The sequence below is a fragment of the Desmodus rotundus genome, chromosome 10 (assembly GCF_022682495.2).
Source record: "Desmodus rotundus isolate HL8 chromosome 10, HLdesRot8A.1, whole genome shotgun sequence".
Lineage (NCBI taxonomy): Eukaryota > Metazoa > Chordata > Mammalia > Chiroptera > Phyllostomidae > Desmodus > Desmodus rotundus.
The window spans coordinates 71,574,830-71,600,749 of NC_071396.1; the positions used below are offsets into that span (position 1 = coordinate 71,574,830).

General features: G+C 39.1%; 1 protein-coding gene across 2 annotated transcripts in view; it reads left to right on the forward strand.

Annotated features, from left to right (window-relative positions):
* The window catches only part of MYOM1 (myomesin 1), a 131,161-nt gene that overhangs the window by 28,776 nt on the left and 76,465 nt on the right, over nt 1–25,920 (forward strand). For both annotated transcript variants that reach the window (XM_024580417.4, XM_045187957.2), the window contains exons 4-10: nt 4,563–4,794; nt 5,223–5,380; nt 11,878–11,970; nt 13,737–13,825; nt 13,934–13,996; nt 17,611–17,775; nt 20,721–20,882. In XM_024580417.4, coding sequence (XP_024436185.2) covers nt 4,563–4,794; nt 5,223–5,380; nt 11,878–11,970; nt 13,737–13,825; nt 13,934–13,996; nt 17,611–17,775; nt 20,721–20,882 — 962 coding nt within the window. The remainder of the gene's footprint in view (nt 1–4,562; nt 4,795–5,222; nt 5,381–11,877; nt 11,971–13,736; nt 13,826–13,933; nt 13,997–17,610; nt 17,776–20,720; nt 20,883–25,920) is intronic.

Sequence of the window (25,920 nt, forward strand, 5' to 3'; positions counted from 1 at the left end):
GCTTCCCCTGTTGAATTCCCTTTGAGTGGAGAACTGTTAACAGAGCCAAATTGACACTCAAAATGAGGTCTTCTCAGGACAAATGCTATCACACATTCAGTGGGCAATAATGTGGTCGTGACTTTTGTTTTCCTGTATTTTTCTTTCCTCTGATCTCTGATAACTCCTTTTTGAACTGTTTCAGCGGCTGATATCATAATTGCCCTGAACACAATTAGGAACATAAGGGAATAAATAATATTCTATTTTTAGCTTTTTATTTGATATGTTTGTTTTTTTGATATCTGATTGTTTAAGTGAAAGTTCCAGAAAAACATGCTTATATTACTCAGAATGCCTGGCCAGACTTAGCCTGTTCACAGCTAATGTAATATGTGCTTGTATTCACTATAGGAGATGGCTAGGATGGAGGAGTAAAATAGCTTATTCCCCCCACCCCCAACATTTAAAAAAATTATCTAAAAACCACGTCAACTTGGCATTAACCTTCATGGCAAGCCTCTCTACCTGTGTGGGCATCAGATGAAGCTCTCATTGTCTTTTCCCTGCCATTTTCCCACCGAACAATTTTGGGTCTTCCATACCAGTCTCAAGAAATGATAATTTACAAAAGTAACTGTGATGAAAGAAAATGTGAATAGAAAGTTATCTTTTAGGTTTTATTTCCAGTTATTTATTTTTATATGGAGACATCTGCTACATTTTATTACTATTACTACACTGAAAATAATGCTTCAGCATGATGGCAGCATAGGTAAACATGGCTCATCTCCTCGCATAACCACATCAAAATTACAGCTCAACTATAGAACAACCATCAAAATTACAACTCAACTATAAAACAACCTTCATTCAGAACCATCAGTAATCGAGCTGAATGGAAGTCCTAAAACTATGGATTAAAGAAGAAACCACATCGAGATTGGTAGTAAAGATAGAGACGTGGAATGAACTGGTCCCATACCCACGTAATGCGGATAAAAATCAGGAGGAATATCTCAGGAGTGAGGGGTCCCAGCTCCATACTAGGCTCCCCAGTCCAGAGTTCCAGTAACAGGAAGATAAATTCCCATAACTTCTGACTATAAAAAACAGCGGGGATTGAGGCTCTGGAAGACAGAAATGTAGGAGTCTCAGACATTTCCTCTTAAAGCACCTGCACACAGACTTACTTGAACTTACTCCCTATGAGCTCCAGTGTGGGGAAAGCAGATTAAAAGGCATCAGAGACCTATGGGGAGGAACTGAATTGTCCAGCAACAGGGCAAGAGCTGGAGGGCTGCTTTCTCCAATAGAGAAGTGCCGGCAGAGACCACTGTTCCTTTTCTGAATCTTCCCCCCACAGAATCACACAGCCAGCAGGCAGTTCCTATATCTAAGACTTCATCAACCTGGCTCAGACTGTTTGCCCCACCCAACTTTTGGGCCGACCCAAGCTGTTTCCAGTGACTTTTCCATATGAATGGCTTGTCTTGACCCATGCTTCAGATTTTCCTAAATTCCTTCAAACAAGCAGCATCTGGCTTCAATGAGCCCATTCCTCTTGCTAAGTAGTGCCAGGCCCAACACTAGCAGCAGCCGGCTTTGGTTCACAGGTTGGCCTTACTGGGGCACCTCTGAGCCCAGCACAAGTAGCAGCCTTCTGCAGATTACTTTGTAGCTTCTACTGTGTGATCCTGGACAGAACCTGGATCCATAGTCAGCTGCTGACCATGGACATACCAACAGCAATCTAGGTCAAAATACAACAGGAGGGTGCACACAGCCCACACAGTGGGGGCATCTGGAGTACCCTCCTTGGGTGATAGGAGAGCGTGTGCCACTGGACTCTACAGGACACCTACTACATTGGGCTACTCTGCAAAGCCTGGGAGATGTAGTAGCTCCACTCAATACATAGAAACACATATAGGGAGGCTCCCAAAATGAAAGGAAAAAGAAATATGGCCCAAATGACAGATCAGAACAAAACTTCAGAAAAAAAACTTAAAAAAAATGGAGATAAGCAATCTTTCAGATGCAGAGTTCAAAACACTGGTTATAAGGATGCTCAAGGAACTTAGTGAGAACCTCAACAGCATAAAAAAGATCCTGTCAAAAATGAAAGGTCTATTCAAGTCCTTTGCCCATTTTTTAATTGGGTAGTTTTTCTTCCTGGAGTGGAATCATGTGAGTTCTTTATATATTTTGGAGATCAAACCCCTGTCTGAGGTATCATTTGCAAATATGTTTTCCCATACAGTTGGTTCTCTTTACATTTTAATGCTGTTTTCTTTAGCCATGCATAAGCTTTTTATTTTGATGAAGTCCCATTTGTTTAATTGACCCAGCAATACCTCTGTTAGGATTATAACCTAAAGATCCTGAAACACCAATTCAAAAGAACCTATGCACCCCAGTGTTCATAGCAGCACAACTTACAATAGCCAAGTGCTGGAAGCACCCTAAGTGCCCATCAGTAAATGAGTGGATCAAAACACTGTGGTACATTTACACAATGGAATACTACACAGCAGAAAGAAAGAAGGAGGTCCTATCCTTCACAACAGCATGGATGGAACTGGAGAGCATTATGCTAAGTGAAATAAGCCAGGCAGTGAGGGACAAATACCATATAATCTCACCTATAAGTGGAACCTAATCAACAAAACAAACAATCAAACAAAATACAACCAAAGACATTGAAATAAAGAACAAACTGACAGCAACCAGAGAGGAGGGGGGAGAGGGATAATAGGGGAAGGGACGTCAAGGAACATCTATAAAAGACACATGGACAAAGCCAAAGGGGGTAGGTTGGGGGGTAGGAGATGGGGATAGGTGGGGCAGGGGGGCATGGTGGGGTGAAAATGGAGAAAACTGTACTTGAACAACAATAAAAAAAAGAATTCATGCAAAAAAGTTAAGGATATACTAATTGAAATAAAGAACAATTATAGGGAATCAACAGTACAGTGGATGAAGCTGAGAGTCACATGAGCAATTTCGAATATAAGGTACAAAAAACACCCAATCAGAACAGCAAGAAGAAAAAGAATCCAAAAAAAGGAGGCTAGTGTAAGGAGCTTCTGAGAGTGTACTTCAAGTGTACAAACATCACATTGTAGGGGTACTGTACTGGAAGGAGAAGAGGGTGAGCAAAAAATTGAAAGCCTATTTGAAAAAAATGACAGAAAACTTCCCTAATTTGGTGAAGGAAATAGACATGCAAGTCTAGGAAACACAGAGAGTCCCAAACAAGATGAACTCAAAGAGGCCCACAATAAGACATATCATAATTAAAATGCCAAATGTTAAAGACAAAGAGAGAATCTCAAAAGAAGCAGTAGAAAAGAATTTAGTTACCTAAAAGGGAACTTCCATAAGACTGTCAGCTGATTTCTCAAAAGAAACTTTTCAGGCTAGAAGGGATTGGCAAGAAATATTCAAAATGGTGAAAAGCAAAGACCTACAACCAAGATTACTCCGCCTGGCAAAGCTATCATTTAGACAGCAAGGATAGATAGAGCTTTCCAGACAACAAAAAGCTAAAGGACTTCATCATCATGAAGCCAGTATTATATGAAATGTTAAAGGGACTTATTTAAGAAAAAGGAAATCAAAACTATGAACAATAAAATGGCAAAAAACCACAAATCTATGAACAATTGAGTCTAAAAAACAGACTAATCAGATAAGAAGAACAGAAAAAGAATCATGGATATGGAGAGCATTTTGATGGTTGCCAGATGAGAGGGTGGTGTGGGAGAATAGTGAAGAGGTGTGGGGTTTAAGAAGTACAAATAGGTAGTTTCAGAGTAGCCATAAGGATGTAAAGTACAGCACAGAAGATGGGGTAGCCAAAGAACTTTCTGCATGACCCACTGACATGAGCAATGGTGGGGGAATTGGCTGAGGGAGTTGGGGTGCTGGTTGGAGGGGGGAAAGTAGGAAAAGTCAGGACAACTGTAATAGCTTAATCAGTAAAATATAATTTAAAAAAAGAAAATTTCATTTCTTACACTGAAATACTTTGAGTTTACTGTTTCCACAACAGGTTTTGAGTTGACACAGTCAAGGATAGAGTATTGGGAAGATTTTTAATTCATTTTAAATTGGACCTGGCTGGTGTGGCTCAGTAGATTGAGTGCTAGCCTGCAACTGAAAGGTCCCTGGTTCAGTTCCCCATCAGGGCATATGCCTGGGTTGGGAGCCAGGTCTCCAGTTGGCAACCAATTGATACATTGATGTTTCTGTCCCTCTTTCTCCCTCCCTTTCCCTTTCTCTAAAAATAAATAAATGAAATCTTTTTTTAAAAAGGTTGTTGTGGTGGTAATGAGATACTGTTTACAAAATGAGATAATGTTTACAGAAAGCACTTGGCAAAGCTCCAGGACTATCATGGGTATTATTATGGTTGCTACCATTATTTGTTACTTCATATGTGAAGAGTTCCTGATTTATCAGGTTTTCTTTGGGCATGGTGCACAGTGTCTGAGGTCTGGTACTTTGAACTTAGTAAAATCAGGCAATCTTATCACTGCCACCCACAGCATCTGTATTTTGCCATTACTATATTCTAGCCAAGTGCATGTCAGTGGAATTGAAGACACAGAAGAAGAAAGAATTAAAGAAGCTGCTGCTTATATAGCCCAGAGGAATCTTCTTGCTAGTGAAGAAGGACGCACAACATCCAAACGGTCCACAGCATCTAAACAGTCTACATCCACTCTTCACCAGGAGGAAATTTTTGAGAAGAAGTCGAGGAAAGTCGCAATTCGAGAAAAGGCAGAACGCCTGTCACTAAGAAAAACAGTAAGAAAAGACAATTTAATATCATTTACAAAGGTAGAAATGCATGTAACATGTATGTGTATGTGTAAATTGATTTGTTTCAAATGAAGAAATGTGATCTTGTGGAGAAACAAAACTAAAGAAACAAAGAGGAAGGCATCAAAATATATGTCAGAGAAAGACACACTTAATTGTTTTAAACCCCATGGAATTTTAAGTTCTACAGAAATTAAGATTCTAAAGAACCTTAAGAAGTCCAATAAAATATGTTCCTCAGGCTTAGAATGTTAAAAATTAAATGATATATTTGTTTAAAAAGTACTAAGGAATATGCATTTGATTTTAATACAAAAGTGAGCTTCCAAGTGGAAAAAATGTAGTTTTGGTTTCTGCTTGTTATTTTAGTAGCACAAGTTACTTTGATTTTATAATATTTTAATTTTTTTCAGTTGGAAGAAACAGAGGCATTTCATAGAAAGTTGAATGAAGATCATCTTCTCCATGCTCCCGAGTTTGTCATTAAACTTCGCTCCCACACTGTTTGGGAGAAAGAAAACGTGAAATTATACTGCTCGGTATCGGGCTGGCCGGAACCTCGTGTCACGTGGTATGTATCTTTATGGAAGCTAATCATGGACTCAATTAAACAAGCTAACCTTACCTCTCATGAAAACACCCATCATTATAAATATACAGGAGTCAATGAAAACATTGACAAATTTGTATATATTTTTTAAATCGTGAAGAAAGGATACTGGGATTAATATTTTATATATGGGAAGAATAGTCTTTCATAATTATAATACATTCTGTTATTTTATAATCACATTATACAAATGGGTCTTTATTTTGTATCATGTTAAAATTTCATCAGCGTATTTACATGCAAAGAAAAAATACATGTGTAACTGCTATGGACCATACAAACTTGTTCTCATTAGGTAAACTCATTAAGTATAGGTATCATTTTGTGAGAAGAAGCAATACTGCCATTTTTAAAATAATTAAAGCCCAAACAGCTGCAACTCTACTCCTTATGTGAACTCAGCTCTCAGTGAGTTTTCTAAAGCAAAACAAAAAAAAAGAGTTGGGATTTGATGGGAAATACCACTCAGTGTGGTGCCAGAAAGAGTTTTCTTTCTGTAAAGAATAAGCCCCCCTTTTCTCCTTCCGTTGTACACCCTATTGCAATTGTCAATGATGTTTTGGCCCCTAAACTCAGAATCTTCCTGTTGTATGTTATGAATGTCTGCCACACACAGCAGAAGTATGGAAATGAGGCAACTCAAAAAGATGTTTTCCACTTTATTCTCTGACATGAGTATTTTGCATGCTGTTTTCTTATCCTCAGGAGTAGTGGTAAATGCACCCTGTGTTGTAGTATAAACACTACGCTGGAGGGCACTGTTGCCCGCAGAGCCCCCGCCTCCCTCTCCTTTCTTCCCCCCCCATCTCTAGTGTTTGTCAGACACCTGGCTAGCACGAATGGAGGTAGCTGACATGATAGACCCCGTGTAAAGTTATTCTTAAGGAGCAGGTGGTGAGTTTTTAAAAATTCACCTACGATATCACCCTACCTCTGGTAATATTGGATTTACTTATAATTTTTCCTGTATGTAAACTCTTTTCAGGTTCTTGAGTTTGAAAAGCAAAGAATGAAAATCCAAGCCAGCTATATATTACCAAGGCAAATAATTTATAGTAAACAAAAATGAGAAATGTAGGAACATATTTCAATGCAAAGGAAGTTTTAAAAATAAGTTTACAAGCTTTAAGGTACAACGGTATACTATAGTAAGCTAAGAATCAACATATCTTTGCCTCACCTTTCTCTGTGAGTATAGAACTGCATAATTTGGCCTATTAAAGGGACATTTTCTGTTCAAAAACTGATTAATTCCCACCTTCAAAAAAATCCAAACTTTCCTATAGAAGCACATGAAGAATAACAAATTTCCAGCTCCAAGAAATATTATTTGGCCAGTAAAAATATCCTTTCATAAAATGTAAATGTACTACTAATAAATGAATAATCAGGGTCCTTAATTAAGAACATATATTTATCACACAGCATCCCATCTCTGTTTTCCTGCCTTTTAAAACTTCGAGTTAATGATGATTTTTGAAAGGATACAAAGTAATATCTGGGAGATAAATATTAATTTCTCATGCATTTATTTATTATGTTAAATGTACAGAAAACACAGTACAAACATGCTTATATACATTGATGGTGTTATTTATTAAGCCAGAGCATGTGGTTCTACAAAGGTAGAGCTCAAAGGATGTTGAAGATTAAACTCCTTACATTTGTATTTTGGGGCTAGAAAAAAAGAGTGATTTAAAAACAAATAATAAAAGATAAAAGCTCCCCAGAAAAATTTGAGATGACCAAATTGTCAACTCTTAGAATTCCAGTTAAAATGAAAAAAATAGAATGTATTGTCAATTTTCAGTTGTCCTTACTAATGGAACTGAGCTGTAGTTGCCATTCTTTACAAAACTTTCATACCTGGCTTTGCAATATTTATTTCCTTAACATGTGACTTTTATGTCCTAGGGGCTCCTTTTAAACAAAAATGAAAAAGACAAAAGCAAGATTTGTCTCAGGAATGATTGGGAGGCTGTTCATCTATTGGAACAAGCCTTTCTCTACTTCCTCCACCCCTGTTAGTGCTTAAAAAACAGCTTCATTCTTACCCAAATTCCCCCTGTAGGGATGGATCAGGGCACTTCACAGAAAGTCCTATTGCCTTGCAAGTCAAGTGAAAAATAAAATATTACAACAGAAGAACTAGTGGGCCACTAAGAAAATAGTTAATCATACTTTAGAGAGCAAGATTTGTCCCTGGATAGAGCTAAAATTTGGACAATCAGCTAGCAGATAACAGAAAACTGGCTATGGCAATTAAGAGGTTAGATCTAGATTTTGGGGGGGCATAAAGCTTCTACACTTTGGGGGTACTCTTTACAAAAAAGAATATAAAGTTAATAGTATAAATTAGGCATAGAGTCTTGTGGAGGCCTGTGGTAGTGAGAGACCCCACAACTTCAGTTTCGTTGGCTCCAAGATAAACCCACCTCTGGGAGTAAACTTCTATGTGGGATTAGTGTACTCTCCTGGGTATGTTTCCTTTTCAAAAACATAATCATTACATGAAGATCTGACTTTACAATACTGGTAATGCAATCTTCAGTAAGCGTCCTTCCCCGCACAGCCCAAGCAAGAGCCAAGGTACTTTGCTGGCATTTATGCCTTTTTGGGTCCCAAGTGCAGCTTCCTGGGTCTAACACTGAAGACAAATATGAGAGAAATAATTGAGAATGATCTTCCTGAATAGAAGGAGGTAAATTATAGAAATAAGTTTGTGACAATGCTTCGTGTAGTCATGCTGCCTCTATTTGCAGCAGTTAGGGCCTTAGCTACGTCTTTCACAGGCATGTACTCCTTGGGCCTGCCTCCCTTAGAACTCTTTCCAAAGACAGTTTAATTCCAAGTTTCCACCAGGCACCTTCAGATCATGGAAATCCCTGAGGTCTAACAAATGGCATGAACACGCAGCAGCTGCTCTTTGGTCAGTCCCACGTGCCGGCCAAGCCTATGTAAATGGAATCTAGAGGTTACTGGAGATGCTAAATGACAGGAACACACATCGCTTATCGTGGCCAGGTGCTCGTTAACTTTGTAGCCACTACATGAAAATAATAAGGAAAATAGTGTATATCTGAAGATGCACAAGAATTTCAGAAACCTCTTGACAGATTATCCCAGGGTGTAGATTGCTTTCCAAAATTAGCTGATGACTGGCCAGTTTGGAATTTCACTTTCCAGAAATAACAAGCTGTGAAGCATATACAGAGCAGGCCACACACCCTTCCTTCCTTTCCTGACTTAACGCTCAAGACAGCCAATCTAAGTGACCCCGAACCTGAATGCCCCGGTGAAGTCCATGGAGAATAGAATTGAATTGCTTCTTAATTTACTCCTTGTCTGCTGCTTTAAAACAGGTGTTTCTTACACTAACATCTGGAGTACCCGAGGAAAGACCGGAAGATCCTCAAAGTGGAGTGTGTGCATATGAGTGTATGTGTTTTAAAGCTATTTCACGTGCTAGGTAGTCACATTAGAAAAGTCATTAAGGAGCTAAATCAGGTAGTACTGGAGAGCAAGGAAGGTGAAGCAACCCTGGGACATGCAAAATACTGCTTTAACTCAAACTTTGTGGAGATGTTTGGTCAGAAGCTAAATTGTGTGTCACTCAGTTTTGGGTCAAGTAGCACATGCCACAGCCTTTGGGGTCATATTTCTCTTCATATGCTGAAAAGAACTATTGAAAAAAAACCAGCACATGAAAAAAACTGAGCAAGAGGGAGCTTCTGAGTCAAGTGTGAAATTATATAAACCAATTCAATCAGAAGAACATGTCGATGATCAGGCCCTACCCTGTCATTCGTCAAAACAAGGAATGTTGGAAATTCGAAGCAGCCAGCAGATTTCTTCTTACAGGCCATCCCTGAGCAGATAGTCCTGCCTGGCTGGGGCCTCTGGTGAGACAGCTGGTTGGGGCTGGCAGGAAGCAGCCGGCACTGTGCTCTAAGGTTGGGTAGGGTATGCCGCTATGACTGCCTCACAACTGCAATTCTTGTTTTTTCACTTTAAAAAATGTTTTTATTTTTCAATTATAGTTGATATATAATGTTAAATAAGTTTCAGGGATACAGCCTAATGATTAGACATTTATATAACTTACAAAGTGAGCACCCCAATAAATCTAGTACCCATCTGACATCATACATGCAACTGCAATTCTTAAGTCAGTCCAGCCCTCTCATTTTAAATCAGAGAGAACTGAGCCACAAAGAGCCTCAACTTACTGTTCTCATATGCACTTCCACATCATGAAGTATGTGCTTGTCAGAACTCTGGTCCTGCCCTGGCTGGTGGGGCTCAGTGGGCTGAGCGCCAATGTGGGAACCAAAGCACTGCCTATTCGATTTCCACTCAGGGCACACACCTGGGTTGCAGGCCAGGTCACCAGTAGGGGCCACGTGAGAGGTAACCACACATTGATGTTTCTCTCCTTCCCTTTCTCCCTCCCTTCCCCTCTCTAAAAATAAATAAATAAATAATTTAAAAAAGAACTCTATTCTAAAAATTATGAAGCTATAATTAATCTATTGCATTACAAAATAATTCCATTCAATCCAATTTGACAAACACTGAGTGCCTAATATGTGTGCCTGCGGCTCATTTTCCTTGAGCGTGGGAATAGAAGTGCGTGTAGATCAGACACAATCCCTATGATCAAGGCGCTGGAAGCTTAGCAGAAGTGATGCATATTCAGCCATGATTTAGTAAGTGTTATATCTTACAGTTTGATCCAAGTAACACTGATGCAGAGAGACAGGAAAATATTAATATTGTGTGGGTTTAGGGAAGGGTTTATTGAAGAAGTGGCATTTGATATAAACCTTGAAGGATCAGTTGGGATTTTGCTAAGTGGAGGAGAATGATTCATTTTAAAAAGCATAGAAAATCAGTGTGTGTTTTAGCGACACAGAGCCTGTGTGCACGCGTGTGTGTGAGAGTGCAAGCTGGAGAGAAGGACTGATTGAAGATTATTTTCTTTCCTTCTCTCCCTTTCCACCAGTTTCCCTGATCCCAAATCTCCTTATAACCATTTCCAGAAGTCTGAAGAAATAAAATAGAGTTAAATAGAGAGCAATTGGAAAATGAAAGCATCACATGTTGTCAGGAGCCAGGCTGCCTTGTTCAAATCCTAGCTCTGCTATTCCTAGCTGTGTGAACTGGGACAAGTTACTTCACCTCTTCATGCCTTGGTGTCTTCATCTGGAAAATGATGTTAAAAATAGTTCTGCCTATGTGGTTGTTGTCAGAGTTGAATTTACCGATCTATTCATAAAGCACTAGAACCTTGCCTGGCTCATATTAAGTGCTCTGTGTCAGTTGTGGTTATTAGTGTTATTTATGTTATCTGTGCATGAAAAGTGGGGTGTCTGAAAAAGGAACAAGTAAAATCCAGCTCCTCTTTTGGGCAGAAAATGGCTTAAGCAGGAGAGCCTGGTTTGGCACCATAGTCACTGGCAATTGAGATCATGAGGACGTGGTAAAGAATCAAGGTGTCGTTTCTGGACTTGAGAGAGAGTCTCTTAGGAAGGGCCCCTCCATGTAGCCTCACTCTCTGAGGCCTGAGAGGCTTAAGTAGGGATAGGACAGTCAGAAGAAGGGAATCAATCTTTCAGCTTTTATTTCTCAGAAGTTTTTTCGTGATTAATATATTTTAAGTTCTTCCAAGCCAAGAACCATGCTTGCTTATGACAGAGTAAAACACTTAAATATAGAGAGCTTCCAATACAGTCATGCTGTTCTTTAACCACGTGCAAGAATGTTAGTAGGAAGAATGTTTTGCTTTCGTCCTACGTAGACAGCCAACAATAAAAGGCCCAGCACAAAAACTTCCCCTCTGTTGTGTCAACAATGGTCAAGTTTTTCTTTAGATCTTTTATTGAGTATAATATGCACACAAAAATGCATATTATATATGAATGTAAGCTTTGATGAATTTCTGTAGACTGCACACACCCACGTAACCAGCGCCCAAATCAAGAAACCAACCATTATCGGCACCCAAGATGCCTCCTTCATGTTCCCCCCACCCTCTCCTCTATACCCCCCACCCCGAGGGATATCACTTTCCTGACATCTGGCAACATGAATTGGCCTTTTCTGGTTTTGTACTTGTACAGACATAATCACTGCACTGTGTACACTTTTGTATCTTGCTCTTCCACTCAGTATTATATATGCAGGATTCAACCACATTGTTATGAATGGTCAGCTTTTTAGATGTAATTTTTATGATGAAGGACAGGAAAATAAATACAGTGAGAAGTTTTGTTGTATTAACTGTGCCTTTTATTTAGTCTACCGTAGATTTGCCTTCATTGAGCCGCTGCTGCGGCTGACCTCAGTGCCGTGTTTACAGGTGTTCCTTCAAGAACAAGAATTATGTATGCGTGCACTTTTAATCGTGAAGATGTTTACATTTTGACTAACTTCCTCTTGTTTCCATTGTCTCCCAGGTATAAAAACCAGGTGCCAATAAATGTCCACGCAAACCCTGGGAAGTATATTATAGAAAGTCGGTATGGAATGCACACGCTGGAGATTAACATGTAAGAGGACATCAGAGTCTCTGTGTGTTGCCTTACAGTCACTCAGGGAGGCACCTCACCGCTCCATTTAGCACCTGCACTCCACCCTCATTCCCAGTGCAGCACAGCCACAATGAGGGACCCGCACATGCATTGCTTCTCCAGGCGCCCAGCTTCGGGTGGCAGGCATGACTCATTCCTGCCAAGCCCACTTTACCTACTAAAGTGATCTTACATTTGAATTCAGTCAAAAATATTGAGAAAAACACAATTTGTATCTTTTTATTTATCCTTTCATATACTGGCGAGTTTTTCTTAGACATCATTAAGAAAATAAGTTACGTAACTAGACATATTCAATTATCCTTTCAGAGTTCCAAATCAACAACATCATTATCACACTCTTTCGCCTTTAATCGGTAAAGTACATGGAGGTTGGTTTGGGTGGCAATGAAAGTAAGCTGGACTAGGAGAATCGCTCTTTCCTTCTGCTCACCAGGGACTATGGAAAACAGTGCACCCACACTATCACCCTGGAGGCAGGGTGGACACTGGATGGTTTTAAAGCAAAATCCAAAGCAAAATTTGAAAGCAGAATCCACATCAAAATTTCTAAGTCCTCAAAAGTTTATCACGTCTCCAAAGATAATTTTGAAACTCACGCCTTGTTATGTGCATAAAAAGGTTAAACAAGCTCCCACCATTTTCAGTTCACATAAAACCATGACATGCTGAGATGTCAAAGTAAAATTTGCACGGTGCTGACCTTCAGAGATTTATAGCCTTCTCTTCAGAGCAGAGCAGTTGACACATGTGGAGCTGGGCTGCAGACGGAGCCCTGGCGCCCTGTGACATGCACCAAGCTCTGTCCCTGACCTCAGGTCACACCAATTCTGCCAGTCGCTGGTTCTACGGAGAAAACGGTGTGCTCGATAATTAAACAGTTACAGGAAAGACAGCTGTGTTGATCTTCCCGGGGCTCTGTTGCTGTCTGTAAAATTTCAACAAGAAATAAATTTATACAAGTGAAACTAAACTTGGAGGGACGAGGAATAACACAGACACAGGTAGCGATAAGACACAAAACAACTTGCTTTGTAATCTTGGCCTGTTCGTCTCTGTATGAGATCATTGTCTCCTTAACCCCATTGTTAAAGACATCCCAATTTCGGTATTACAACTCAGAGGAACTTCCAAATGGCAGGTCTTGTGTCGTGCTGTGGGCCGAAGCTCCAGGTATGCCCTGAACCTTAGTAGAATTAGGGAATAAATAACTCGTTTGTACTTTGAGGCTAGAACACAGAACAACACATTAGACCCACCTGGAGCTGGCCTGTGGACCAGGGAGGCTGTGGAAGTCTACAAGCAGAGGCCGTTTCTTTCCCTGTCTGTTGCCCTGTCGCCCCCAGACTGAAAACACCCTGAGGGAGACCAACAGGGAAGCTGTGCCCCCAGTTTATCATAATGCTGTTCATGCTGTAATGTATGTGCTTAGCATTTTGTTGACGCTTCTTGGACATTATAAATGAACCTGGGCCAGGGTGACAATGGACTATAGTCTTCTCCCATTCTGTGCTGCTGGCTTGAACCTGCTGTATACCTCTTGAACTACATAAAATCCCACAGGGAGCCAGATCAGAGAGAGTAGCTTCATCGAGAGTTCCTTAGCACACCATGTTAACCACTGATGTGCAGTGTGCCATGGTAGAAAAGAGGTTCTTGAAGGAATAGCTAGTAATTACAAGGAGTATCACTGGGATGGCCACGCATTCTGTTTGTTCTTTCAGGTGTGATTTTGAAGACACGGCTCAGTACCGGGCCTCGGCCATGAATGTTAAAGGAGAGCTTTCAGCATATGCGTCGGTTGTGGTAAAGAGTAGGTTTGCTGGACTTGCTTTATTCAAAATGTATTTTTATCACTATTTTCATAGCTAAAAAAATAAGCGAAGAAGCAGCTCACGTGTATTTCTGCTTTCTTTTCTAGGATATAAGGGAGAGTTTGATGAGACTCGTTTCCATGCTGGGGCTTCTACCCTGCCCCTCAGCTGTAAGTTTCAAAATATGTTTGCTGAGTGCCATCTCCACTTAAAATACAGCATAATACGCTGTGCGCCTGAAACTAACATGGTGTTGTCAACTATAATTAAAAAATTAAAAAAAGAAAAACTAATGGAATTGTACACTGGAAAGGGTGAAATTTACTGTATGTAATAATGCTTCAGTAAACCCAACTTTAACAAATAGGGAAAATAAAAAATAAAACAATAAAATAAAATACAGCATAATAAGCTATTCTATAATGCTGAAATAAATGCATAGTATATATTATAATATGTGCTAGTATAAAATATATATGTAATAGCTACCTATGGTCAGTTTTGTACTTTTAGATTCTTTGGTTACTCTTTTCTTTCTGAATATAATTGCTTTGTTCAGGTTTTATAAAAGCCGAGATGTGCTGGGTGAAAAAAGGCAAACCCTTTTGTGACTTTCTGCATAAAATGAGAAGGATCGTTGCACAACCCTGGGCAGTGATTTAACCTCACTCGCACACGCACAGGCACACACACGAGTCAGGACTGTCGAGAGCAGCTTTGCTCATCCTTAAATGGCCAGGTCAGCATCTTCTCCTTGAGAAATCCATGTGGACCCTCACCGCCACCCGAACCCCCACCCATTCAGAGTTGCGTGTCCCCGGCAAATCCACAGCCCCTCCATAGGAATCTCTGTCACACTGGTAACTGTTACATGTTTTCCTCTCCCAGTGGCCCGTGAGCCACTTGAAGGCAGGGCTGTACTTTTATCTTTAAACCCCAGTGCCTGACACAGAGTAGCTGTTCAATAATGAATGAATAAACAAATACATTAACTTATGAAGTGCAAGTTAAAATGAAGTCTAAATGTGGTTAAATAGCAAGCTATTAAAAATATTCCAATTATTGCTAATTTGTGAATTTGAGAACTTCAATTATTTCATCTATGTCAAAACTTCTCATGGGAAGCAATAAAAATAAAATCCTTATGGTAGTTCAAATAATTAGATGCTTACAACAATCAGACTGAAAAAGGTAGCCAAATCCTAACTTCTTAATTTCCAAACATTAAAAAATAAGTAGTAGTTTTGAAAATGACTGATGAAGATACTTTCTCATGGGTCAGCTTTTAACCTAACTGGTTAGTTTGATGTCTGTAGATGACTTACTCTATCAACTTTTAAAAATAGCTCTTAATTTTAATATTTCAGTTATAATCATTGGCATCGATACCATGGGCAGGAAGGGATGGTGAGTAGGAGTGAGGGAGGAACGCATTCCAAATCATGTCCTCCTATCATCTGATTTATATGGAGACAGTATTCTAGCAGAAATCCTGAAACTATGACTCATCTCCCCATGTGCCCAAGACTAGCGCAGCGATCATTATGCAATTTTCTGAATGCATCTTGTTCATTCTCACTGCCATTTCATCATCATCCATGTTCCTCCCTTTTCCCTCTCCTCCATCAAGTCAGGGTCTGAAAGCCCAGCTCATCTTGACTCCTCTAACTTCTTAATCTTTCTGAACCTCCTCTGATTAGCCCCTGAATTAATTGCAATTGTTGCCAACATAGAAAACAGAGGACTCATCAATTTATTCAATTAATATTTATAGAGCATCTGCTATGTGCTAGGAACTGGTTTAGGTGCTCAGAATATGCTGGTAAGTATCATAGATAAAGCTCCCTGCCCTTGGTTCTGCTCTAATAGCTGATATGTATTGACTAGTTGTGCCAGACACTGTATTAAGTCATTTTTTATAGGCACTGATTCATTTAGTGCTTTCCCAAAGCTTATGAAATAGGTACCCTTTTATCTGTGACACGCAGTTGAGGAAGCAGATTAGAGAGATTAAATCATGGGACGAGAATCCATATAGTAGCAGAGACATATAGGGACTTGTAACCTGGTCTTTCTAATTTTAAACCATATTCTAAACCAGGGGTCAGCAAATATTTTTGCAAAAAAACTAGATTGTGGGCCATACGGTTTTTATTACAACTATTCAGTGTTGCCATTGTAACACAGAAGCAGCCACAGACAGTAGCTAAATGAATGAGCATGGCTATGTTCCGATAAAACCTCATTTATAAACATCGAACTTTTAATTTCCTATTTCCTTATTTTTCACACGTTACAAAATCTTATTCTTCTTTTGATTTTTTTCAAATGTTCAAAAAAATTAAAACCATTCTTAATGGTACAAAACAGGAAGCAGTCTAAATTTAGCTCACTGATTTGCCAACTCCTAAACCTCAGGCCTACTGTAATCCTTATCTTTGCCCCCTAAGTCAGCTTTGAAATCAGCCCTGCTTCCCAATGAGGAAGGTCTGGCCAAGTTGTTTTGCTTTTTGATTTCAGTGGGACATCATCATATAGAAGTAGGGCAGATAAGACATGCTTCAAAGAGAAGTTATTCCCATGTTGGTTATAACCAACTTGTGTGTTGCCATTGGTTGCCTGGAAACACACAAGTTCAAGGCAATACCATGTATTGGTTGACAGCACAAACTGTAGAGACAGCCTGCCAGGGTCAATCCTGGCTCTGTGGGATGAAAGCGAGCAGTTATTTAATCTCCCTGTGTTGCTGTTTCCTCGTCTATAAAACAGATAAGTAACGGTACCTATCTGACAGGGATTTTGTGAGGCTTGAGTTAATGGATATTAAATGCTTGGAACAATACTTGGCACAAGTTGAACTCAATAAATGTTAGCTTGCTTTTTCAAATTAATACTAAGAGATCTTAGGGAGAGAGATGAAACATGAGAGAAAGGGCCTGAGTTTTAGAGATGGGCAGGTATGGGTTTGAATTTTAATTTCACATGTGATACCTTTTAACCTTGTCATTAGCTGTATAGTTGTGAACTTCTATATCCCCATCTGAAAGAAATGAAAAACTGGTATCTATGTCGTGGCGTTTTTGCAAGGATTAGATGACATGTCAAATGTAGCATGCCTGGCATTATGATAACCCGTAATAAATAGTCGTTATTTTCTCAAGCCCTTTTCTTTGAGAAAAGAAGAAATAAAACCTGAAAGAGTTTATGATGCAGGCATTTATACAGTCTATAAATAAGACATTTCTAAGAATAAAGTTTTAAGTTACAATATTTTAAACCTTTTAGTATCCTCATTGACATTTCTTACATTTTTAAATTTAGATTATTAAAGAAACTAAGGCAACTTACTGAAAAACTCATTTTTCATGACTAATTGATATGGCTATTTGTCCTAAGATTACAAGCAGCAGTTTAAATGAACTCAGAATCTAAAATTACAAAGCGCATATGTATTGAATATGTCTCTACTATCTATTTAAATCTAAGCTAAATGTGGTGTTACTTTACATTTTATACAAGGCATTAAACCTGACCTTTAAATTCTATTAATTATAGATAAGATTTTCTGACCAATGAAGCAAGAATTTTCATACTCAGAATTTCCATTTCTCATAATGACATGTGAATATGCTCCATACTTCTTTTATAAGACTTAATTTTTTCCCAGATAAATCATTTGATCGGTATTTGTTGTGACCTCTCTCTGTTGTGCCAGTGCTTATTAAAATGCTCATGTCTCCTTGATGAGAAGAAATAAATGACTGATTTTTTTTGTTGTACCCAGTTGCTGTGACCCCTTATGGTTATGCGTCTAAGTTTGAGATCCACTTTGATGACAAGTTTGATGTGTCTTTTGGGAGAGAGGGTGAGACGCTGAGTCTAGGCTGCCGTGTAGTCATCACTCCTGAAATTAAGCATTTCCAGCCAGAGGTCCAGTGGTACAGAAATGGTGAGCCTTGATGACCAATTCTCACTTAGGTTCTTGTTCACTGAAGGCCAGGCTTGGCACCAGAGCGTGAATGTCCATGAGACTGCAGATCTGTTTGCCAGAGCTGGCGGAAACTGGACATTAGAGGGCATCACCTATTGAAAGTTTAAAAAGTTTTTACATATGTATCAAAGTAGCAGAATTTTCATAATATATTTGAAGAAATTATAATTTATCATCAAGTAACATATGGAAAGGATTACCAAAAAATGTGATTTTGCTTAGGTTACTTGGATATACATTCATTTTGTAAGTTAATTTTGTTTGGCAAAATAAATGAAGTTTATAGTCCATTGAGACTATGGAGCATGTCAGCTGTGCATGGGGGCACCTGGGGTAGTCTGTGGCACCATGGAGTCCCAAGGCAATGGCTGGAACCTGGGCGCAGGCTGAAGCCAGCATGGCGGTGGCAGCAGCAGCATCGATGGTGGACATGTCCCTAGAGGAGGAGAGCGGCAGCATGGGAACCATCGGTGGGAGGCCAGCTTGCCAGGCAATGCCCAGAACTTTTCTTTGTGGGGCCTGCGCAGATATTAGATCCCTGGCCTGAGCGCTGCCAGGCATTGCCAGCCATCAGGCAGTAATCTCTGTAGACATTGCAATAGAACACGTAAGGCAGTTGCTAGGATTGATCAAAGAGTTTAGACCCTCTGGTTATGAAAACTGCCACAACATTGCAAAGCAACTATATAAGGCTTAGAAATAGAAATTAAGTTTTTTTTTAAAGTTTATTTTTAGAGAGAGGGAAAGGGAAGGAGAAAGAGAGGGAGAGACGCATCCACATGAGCACCTTGACTGGGGACCAAACACGCAACCTAAGCATGTGCCCTGATCGGGAATTGAACCGGTGACCTTTCCCTTTGTGGGACAATGCCCGACCAACTGAGCCACACCAGTCAGGGCAGAAATTAAGTTTAAAGATTGTCACATTCAATGTAAAAGAACACTTTTTATGTGAAACTCTGGATAAAGCAGTTATTAACAAGGGAGATAATTTTAAAATTAATTTTTCCTCCTAATTGAAGAGATAGTGATAGAATAGTGATAGAATGCATAAACAGGTGTTTGAATTCTATGCAAACCATGAAATCATTTTCATTTTCTTCTATGACCTTGAGAAATTATGGGACTTGTAAAAGAAAACATTAAAATACAATTATGTAAATTTGCACTTAAAATTTTAGACTTACAGGAAACTGACTTGTATGAGTTAAATCTTGTTAGAAAAATTGTTTTTCAAGAATAATCAGCTCTAGAGTAGTAAAATTTCTATTTTGAAATAGTTTGTCAGAAAGTTAACCCAATATTAACTTTTAATACCACAGCAATATAATACTATTTAGGATACATCTATGTAATACTATGTCCATACAACACTCTTAACAGCTTCAGCAGTAGGTGCATCAGCAGAAAGATCCTCCCCAAAATAAAAACGTTTCAAATCTCCGTTGTGATCTTGCATTTGCAAGACTGATGTTGCTTTAAGTTATATCCATTTAAAATGAAATTGCTGCCCTGGCTGGTGTGGCTCAGTGGATTGAGTGCTGGCCTAAGAACTGAAGGGTCACTGGTTTGATTCCCAGTCAGGGCACATGCCTGGCTTATGGGCCACGTCCCCAGTTGCTTGCAAGAGGCAACTGATCAATGAATCTCTCACACATCAATGTTTCTCTCCCTCTCTTTCTCCCTTTTTTTCTCCCTCCCTTCCTCTCTCTCTAAAAAGAAATAAAGAAAATCTTTTTTTTTCCAAAATATAAAAGTTTTAATAAAAAAATTCTTCAAAACATGATTTAAGATTTTAGAAAATGGCAAAGTGAGTTTTAAAACATATGTATCTGATATATTTAAAGTATATAATTAAATACATTCATCAAAACATTTATCAGAACATTTAAAATGCACAATTAGTACATGCTCAGATGTATAAATGTTGTACAGTTTAAAACGTACAAGTTGATTAATTTACACAGGACTATATGCTTGTGAAACAGCCAAGACAGTGAAACAATCAAATCAATAAAACTGTCCTTCACTTGCCCAAGTTCCCTCACACTTCTTAATAGCCTGTCCTTCCAGCCGCTCATTTTCCATGTTATCCCGTTTCACAGGCAGCCGCTCATCTCGTCCAGTCACTGAAGATTAGTTTGCATTTTCTAGAATTTCAAACAAATGCAACCACATAGTATATACTATATTTTTAATCTTGTTATTTTTACACTCAGCAGGATGGTTTTGAGGTGCATTCATAGTGCTGCATGTATAAACAATTTCATCTTATTGCTCAGTGGTATTCCTTTGTATGGTTGAAGTAATAAATAAAGAAAATCTTTAAAATAAGTAAGTCAATAAGTAAGCAAGTAAAATGAAGTTGCTAAAGGTATGAATTGATTACCTAATTACTGAATTTGCAGAAAAGCAAGCCAGAAATACTTATTATTAATCAAAATATCATATTAATAAAGTATTATTTTTATAAAATAATGGCACAAAAATATTAGTTTCTGCAATTTGTATCATTCCATATTACACTTTATAAGTAATAAACTATTTCTAGAGGGGAAAGCCTAATACTTTATGTACTTTTCAGTGTGCTTTTTCCTCTGCTTTCGGAACAAGGGAACTTGCCACTTCATTCTGCACTGCAGATTGTGTATCTGGCCCTGGTCCCCTCATTTCTGGTCCAGTATTTTTACCAGTATAAACATGGCAGGATGGCGCAAAGCCCTAGAGACTTCCTCTGGTAGTCAAATCGCTTCCAATACAGAAGGAGAGGAATAGAGAGAGAGAAAGAGGTAGGGGGTTGGGAGAGAGGGAGTGAGGGAGAGAGAGAAATGGAAGGCAGAGAGGGAAAGAGTAATAAAGAAAAAGATCCGTTAATTTGCTGACTTCTCCTCCCCCAACCCCAGGAGCACCTGTTTCTTCATCAAAATGGGTGGAAACACATTGGAGCGGAGATCGGGCAACACTGACATTTTCTCATCTCAATAAAGAAGATGAAGGCCTCTACACAATCCGTGTACGAATGGGAGAATACTATGAACAATATAGTGCTTACGTCTTTGTTCGAGGTAAGACTTAACAGAAAGCAGACACCGGTATTTAAAACAATAGAGCCAAGTCAATCTATGCTGTTTGTAATGATAAAAGAGCCATTTGAAAATTCTTGCAGATTACATGGCATAGGTATATTAACTTCCAGACTTGATGCAAAAAAATTAACACTGAAGGCAACAACCTAAAAATAACTAGTTTCCAAGTTGTGTTACTGTCACTAACGGCAGCACCTTCCTCGCCTTCCTCATCTTCAGTGAGCCAGCAATGCAATTTGAGTAGAGATGTTAAATCCTTTATGAAAAGCCACCTTAGTTTATGGAAGCTGCAACAAAAAAATGATGGGTTATTTGGGAACTTACCCTTTAATATCCATTTGGAGGAACAAATTTATTATTTAATTTCATAGCTTTTTATAGCTTTAGCTTTAATGAACTAGGAAATAAAGTGCTAAAATTTAATTCATAAGACAAACTATTATAATCATTGATTTTCAGGAGTCTTTCTTTTTTCATCGATGTCTTGAACGGATTAAATATGTACAAGGGCAAATGTTATATATTTCTACATGTTGTCCTAGCACCCTGGGAAGACCATTAACACCTCCAGGCTACAGGGGCAGTGTTCTGTGTTCTTTTATGTGATGGTCAGCCAGGTGTAGACACAACAGGGTCAGAGGAGAGGCTCAGGACAAAGGTGTTTTATACTCACAAATCCTTGAGAGATGCGGGGCAGCCTACTATGCAGGGCCATGTGAGGAAGAACCAGCATTGGTTGTTTCAGGGCCAAAAGGACAGGAGGTAGGGGAGAGCATAGCCCATGGCCTTTACAGCAGTTTCTGTGGGAAAGGCAAGGCAGAGCAAGGCAGTGTAGGGTTGCCTAGTGTGAATAATTTTGGTAGACTCTGAACTATAGTGGTGCCAAGTTGTCTGGTACCTGGCCCTGGGATGATTCAGCCAGAAGAATATTTCTGCCTGGAGTGCATGGGTCAGACTAGAAGATAATGGCTCTGGTTGTTAGTTTGTATATCAAAGACATTCCAGGCTGAGCCCTTGGCTATCTCCAAGATTTGGCCAGTTGAGGGGGGAAGGGGAGGGAACAATCTCTCGCCAGCCAGACTTTGTTAGAAGTCCAAAAATCTTAATAGACAGAAAATAAAAATATAAACAGTACAGGCAGACTTGGTAATTTTTTAGACTTGCTAATCCAGGGGAGTGTGCCCAATGGTTATGTTCAGTGTGGTTATCCAGAGTCTCAGATCCCATCTAACACTGTTACATCGCCCCCTGTGGTGCTGTCCTATGTTCCCATTGTGGACTATGGAAAGCGGAGAGAAAGGAAGTGGAGGGGGAGATGCACACATCACTTCCGCATGTGAACACTTAGCCACATGGACACATCTCACAGTGAGGGAACCTAGGGTGTCTGGTCTCTGGTTGGGCAGCCACGTTCCCTGCTAAAGCTCAGCGGTTCATGTACTAAGAGGAAGCAGGAAGAATAGATACTGAGAACACTTAGCAATCAGTCTATACAACACCAGTACTGAATAAGAATAAATGATCATTGAATTCTGCCACTGACCAGCAACTGATAAACATACATGAATATCTATACCAAATAAAAAATTTGTTAGATTTTTTCCTACCTGAAAGCATTATGGGAAAAATTAGAAATCACTGGGAGGAAGAAAGAAGCTAGTCTTCTGAGTGATTGCAGTGAAAACAGACACAGGGGACGTTATCAGCAAGATTGTTTAGCCAAACCATCTGGATGAACCTGACCGAGAACTGAATAAGCAAAGTCTCTGCCTCTGTTCTCAATTATCTTACCTGAACCAGAGAGTAACCTCGGCGATTCCAAAGTCCTTAGTTATGTCTTGGTGACTTCTTTGCGGACGTCTCGGGCACTCTGACATAGTCCGAGTTTCCTCAGCAACGTTTCTCAAAGCCCACACTCAGAATTGTGGCTCTCTGTCAGGTTTAGGCCAGACTTCAGATAGCCAACTGTAGACAGGGGGAGGGGCTTAAAATTTAAATTTATATTTTAGCCAGTTTTCAAATCCATAAAACAAAGAAATGGAAGATTATAAAATTTACCAGATGTTGATATGAAAGAATTAAAAAGGTAAATGGGAAAGGCAAAATTGAAAAGACAATTTCAGCAATTGCATTGGGAATTTAATACCCTTTAGAAAAAGATTTCCCATATTATGTTTCTTTTAAATTACGTATTTTACATTCTTTTTTAAAAAAAATCTTTATTGGGGTATAATTTACATACTATAAGATTAAACCATGTTAACTGGGCAATGCTTTCTAGAATATCTATGGAGTTGTAAAACCATCATCCACAATCCAGCTTTAGATCATTTCTGTCACTGAAGAGATTTCTCTTGCCCATTCCCCACTCATCCCCAGCCTGGCCTGTCGGCAGCCACTAATCTGCTTTCTTTCTCTATAGATTGGTCTTTTCTGGACATTTCTGGATATAGCATGTGACCTTTTATGTCTGTCTTCTTTCCTTGAGCATATTTTTGGAGGTTCATCATGTTAGCAGTTTGTTCCTTTTTATTGTTGACTAGTATTGCACAAAATGGATATACCTCACTGTGTCTATCCATTCACCAGCTAATACAGGGTGTCAGACTCATTTTCACTGGGGGCCATATCAGCTTTGTGGTTGCCTTCAAAGGGCCGAATGTAATTCCAACTCCGTAAAAGTTAAGGAATAGTTACATTTATACATTTCTAAAATTATTTCGGCCCTTTGAAGGCAATTTCGAGGCTGATGTGGCCCCTGGTGAAAATGAGTTTGACACCCCTGAATGGATGGTTTCCACTCTTGGGCTATTATGAATAAGGCTGCTATGAAAATGTGCATTCATATTCATGGGTCTAGGTTTTCATTTCTCCTGGGTAGATAGATACTTATAAGTGGAATTGCTGGTCATGAGTTAAATTTATGTTTAACCCTTTAAGAAACTGCCTATGTGTTTTAAATGGCTTTTTATGTTTTTTGAAAACTTTATACTGAGCTGTATGAGGACATTTCAATGCATTTTTTTTGGAGCTCTGGTATTTTTGCTACTGAAAAAATAACTTCTGAACCAGACTGATAAGTATATACAGCACCATATGTCTGCACACAGTCCAAAGTTGTACTCATTTCTCCAAGATTTTATAAAGTACATAAATAATGTATTTTTTTGGAAAAAAGATAATATAAATAAGCAAAAAAGAAAATGAAAAACCATCCATAAGTTTACAATCCAGAGCTATCCAGTGTTATCAATTTATTACATAGTCTTCTGGACTTTTATATGCAGGGTGGGCAAAAGTAGGTGTGCAGTTGTGAGTTCATGAAACAGAGTTTATTCTTATTTATTAATTATTGTATTATTTTCCATCTGAACAACTGTAAACCTACTTTGCCCCACCCCTATATTCTTTCCTCACCATTTCCCACAGAGAGTGAGGGTGGGAGGAAGAGATAATAACATGATAAACATTGGGATAGAAATGTCATGGAAAAAAAGAATTACAAATGGCAAATAAATATATGAAAAAGGCTTTACTAGTAATCAAAGTAATTTAAATTAAAATAATACAATGTGTTAACAGATTACATTGAAGAGATTTAAAAGATTTTAAAAATTCTCTGACATAAAGGAATGGAGGGACCAGAATTCCTATTGTTCAACTTGTCTCAGGGTGTTTCGCTACCACATATTGCAGGCACATTTTCAATAATTCTAGTTCTAGGGACTTGAGTGGACGAAACTGAAAAAAAATTGTATTGGGAAACAAATGGAAGAAATCTAGATATTCACCAATGGCAGTTGTAAAATAAAGTATAGTCAATGGCTGCATATAAGCAACAGAATGCCATACAGCAATGAAAACTAATGATCCATAATTATATTTATTGATATAGAAATATATCAAGAAAAATCATTTTAGACTTCTGGCCAAGATGGAGGCATACATAGATATACTGTGCCTCCTCACAAAACCAAGAGAAGGACAACAACAAATTTAAAAACAAAAATCAACCAGAACTTCCAGAAAGTTGAACTGTATGGAAGTCTGACAACCAAGGAGTTAAAGAAGAAATATTCACCCAGACCAGTAGGAGAGGCAGAGACCAGTAGCCTGGGTGGAGAGGACTCGCAGCAAGGTGGCAACTTGATGGGAGTCCTCAAGTCCTTGTGGGAGCAGGCAGTCCCACATTTGCATGGGGATGAGCCAAGAGGAACAATTTGGGAGCGACACAGACAGTACAACCCAGAGTTCCAGTGTGGGGAAATAAAGCCTCAAAACCCCTGACTGAAAAAACCTGTGGGGGCTGAAGCAGTGGGAAAAACTCCCAGCCTTACAGGAGAGTGCTTTGGAGAGACCCACAATGTCCTGGAACATACTCAAAACCACCCACCTGGGAATCAGCACCAGAAGGGCCCACTTTGCTTGTGGGTAGTGGAGGAAGTGACTGAAAGCTGGCTGAGAGTCGAACAAGTGGCATTGTTCCTTCTTGGACCCCTCCCCCACATACAGTACCACAACACAGCAACCTGGGTTGACCCACCCTGGTGAACACCTAAGGCTCCACCCCCTATTATGTAACAAGTGCACTGAGGGAAAAAAAATGACCCAAAGGAATGAACAGATCAAAGCTCCAGAAAAAATATAACTAAACAATGAAGAGATACCCAACCTATCAAATACACAGTTCAAAACACTGGTAATCAGGATGCTCACAGAATTGGTTGAGTATGGTTTCAAAATAGAGGAAAAACTGAAGGCTATTGAAGCATGAAATAAAGGAAAATATACAGGGAACCAACAGCGATGGGAAAGAAAATGGGACTCAAACCAATGGTTTGGAGCAGAAGGAAGAAATAAACATTGAACCAGAAGAGAATGAAGAAACAAGAATTCAAAAAAATGAGGAGAGGCTTAGGAACCTCTAAAACAACTTTAAACATTCCAACATCTGAATCACAGGGGTACCAGAAGGAGAATAGGAATAGCAAGAAATTGAAAACTTATTTGAAAAAAT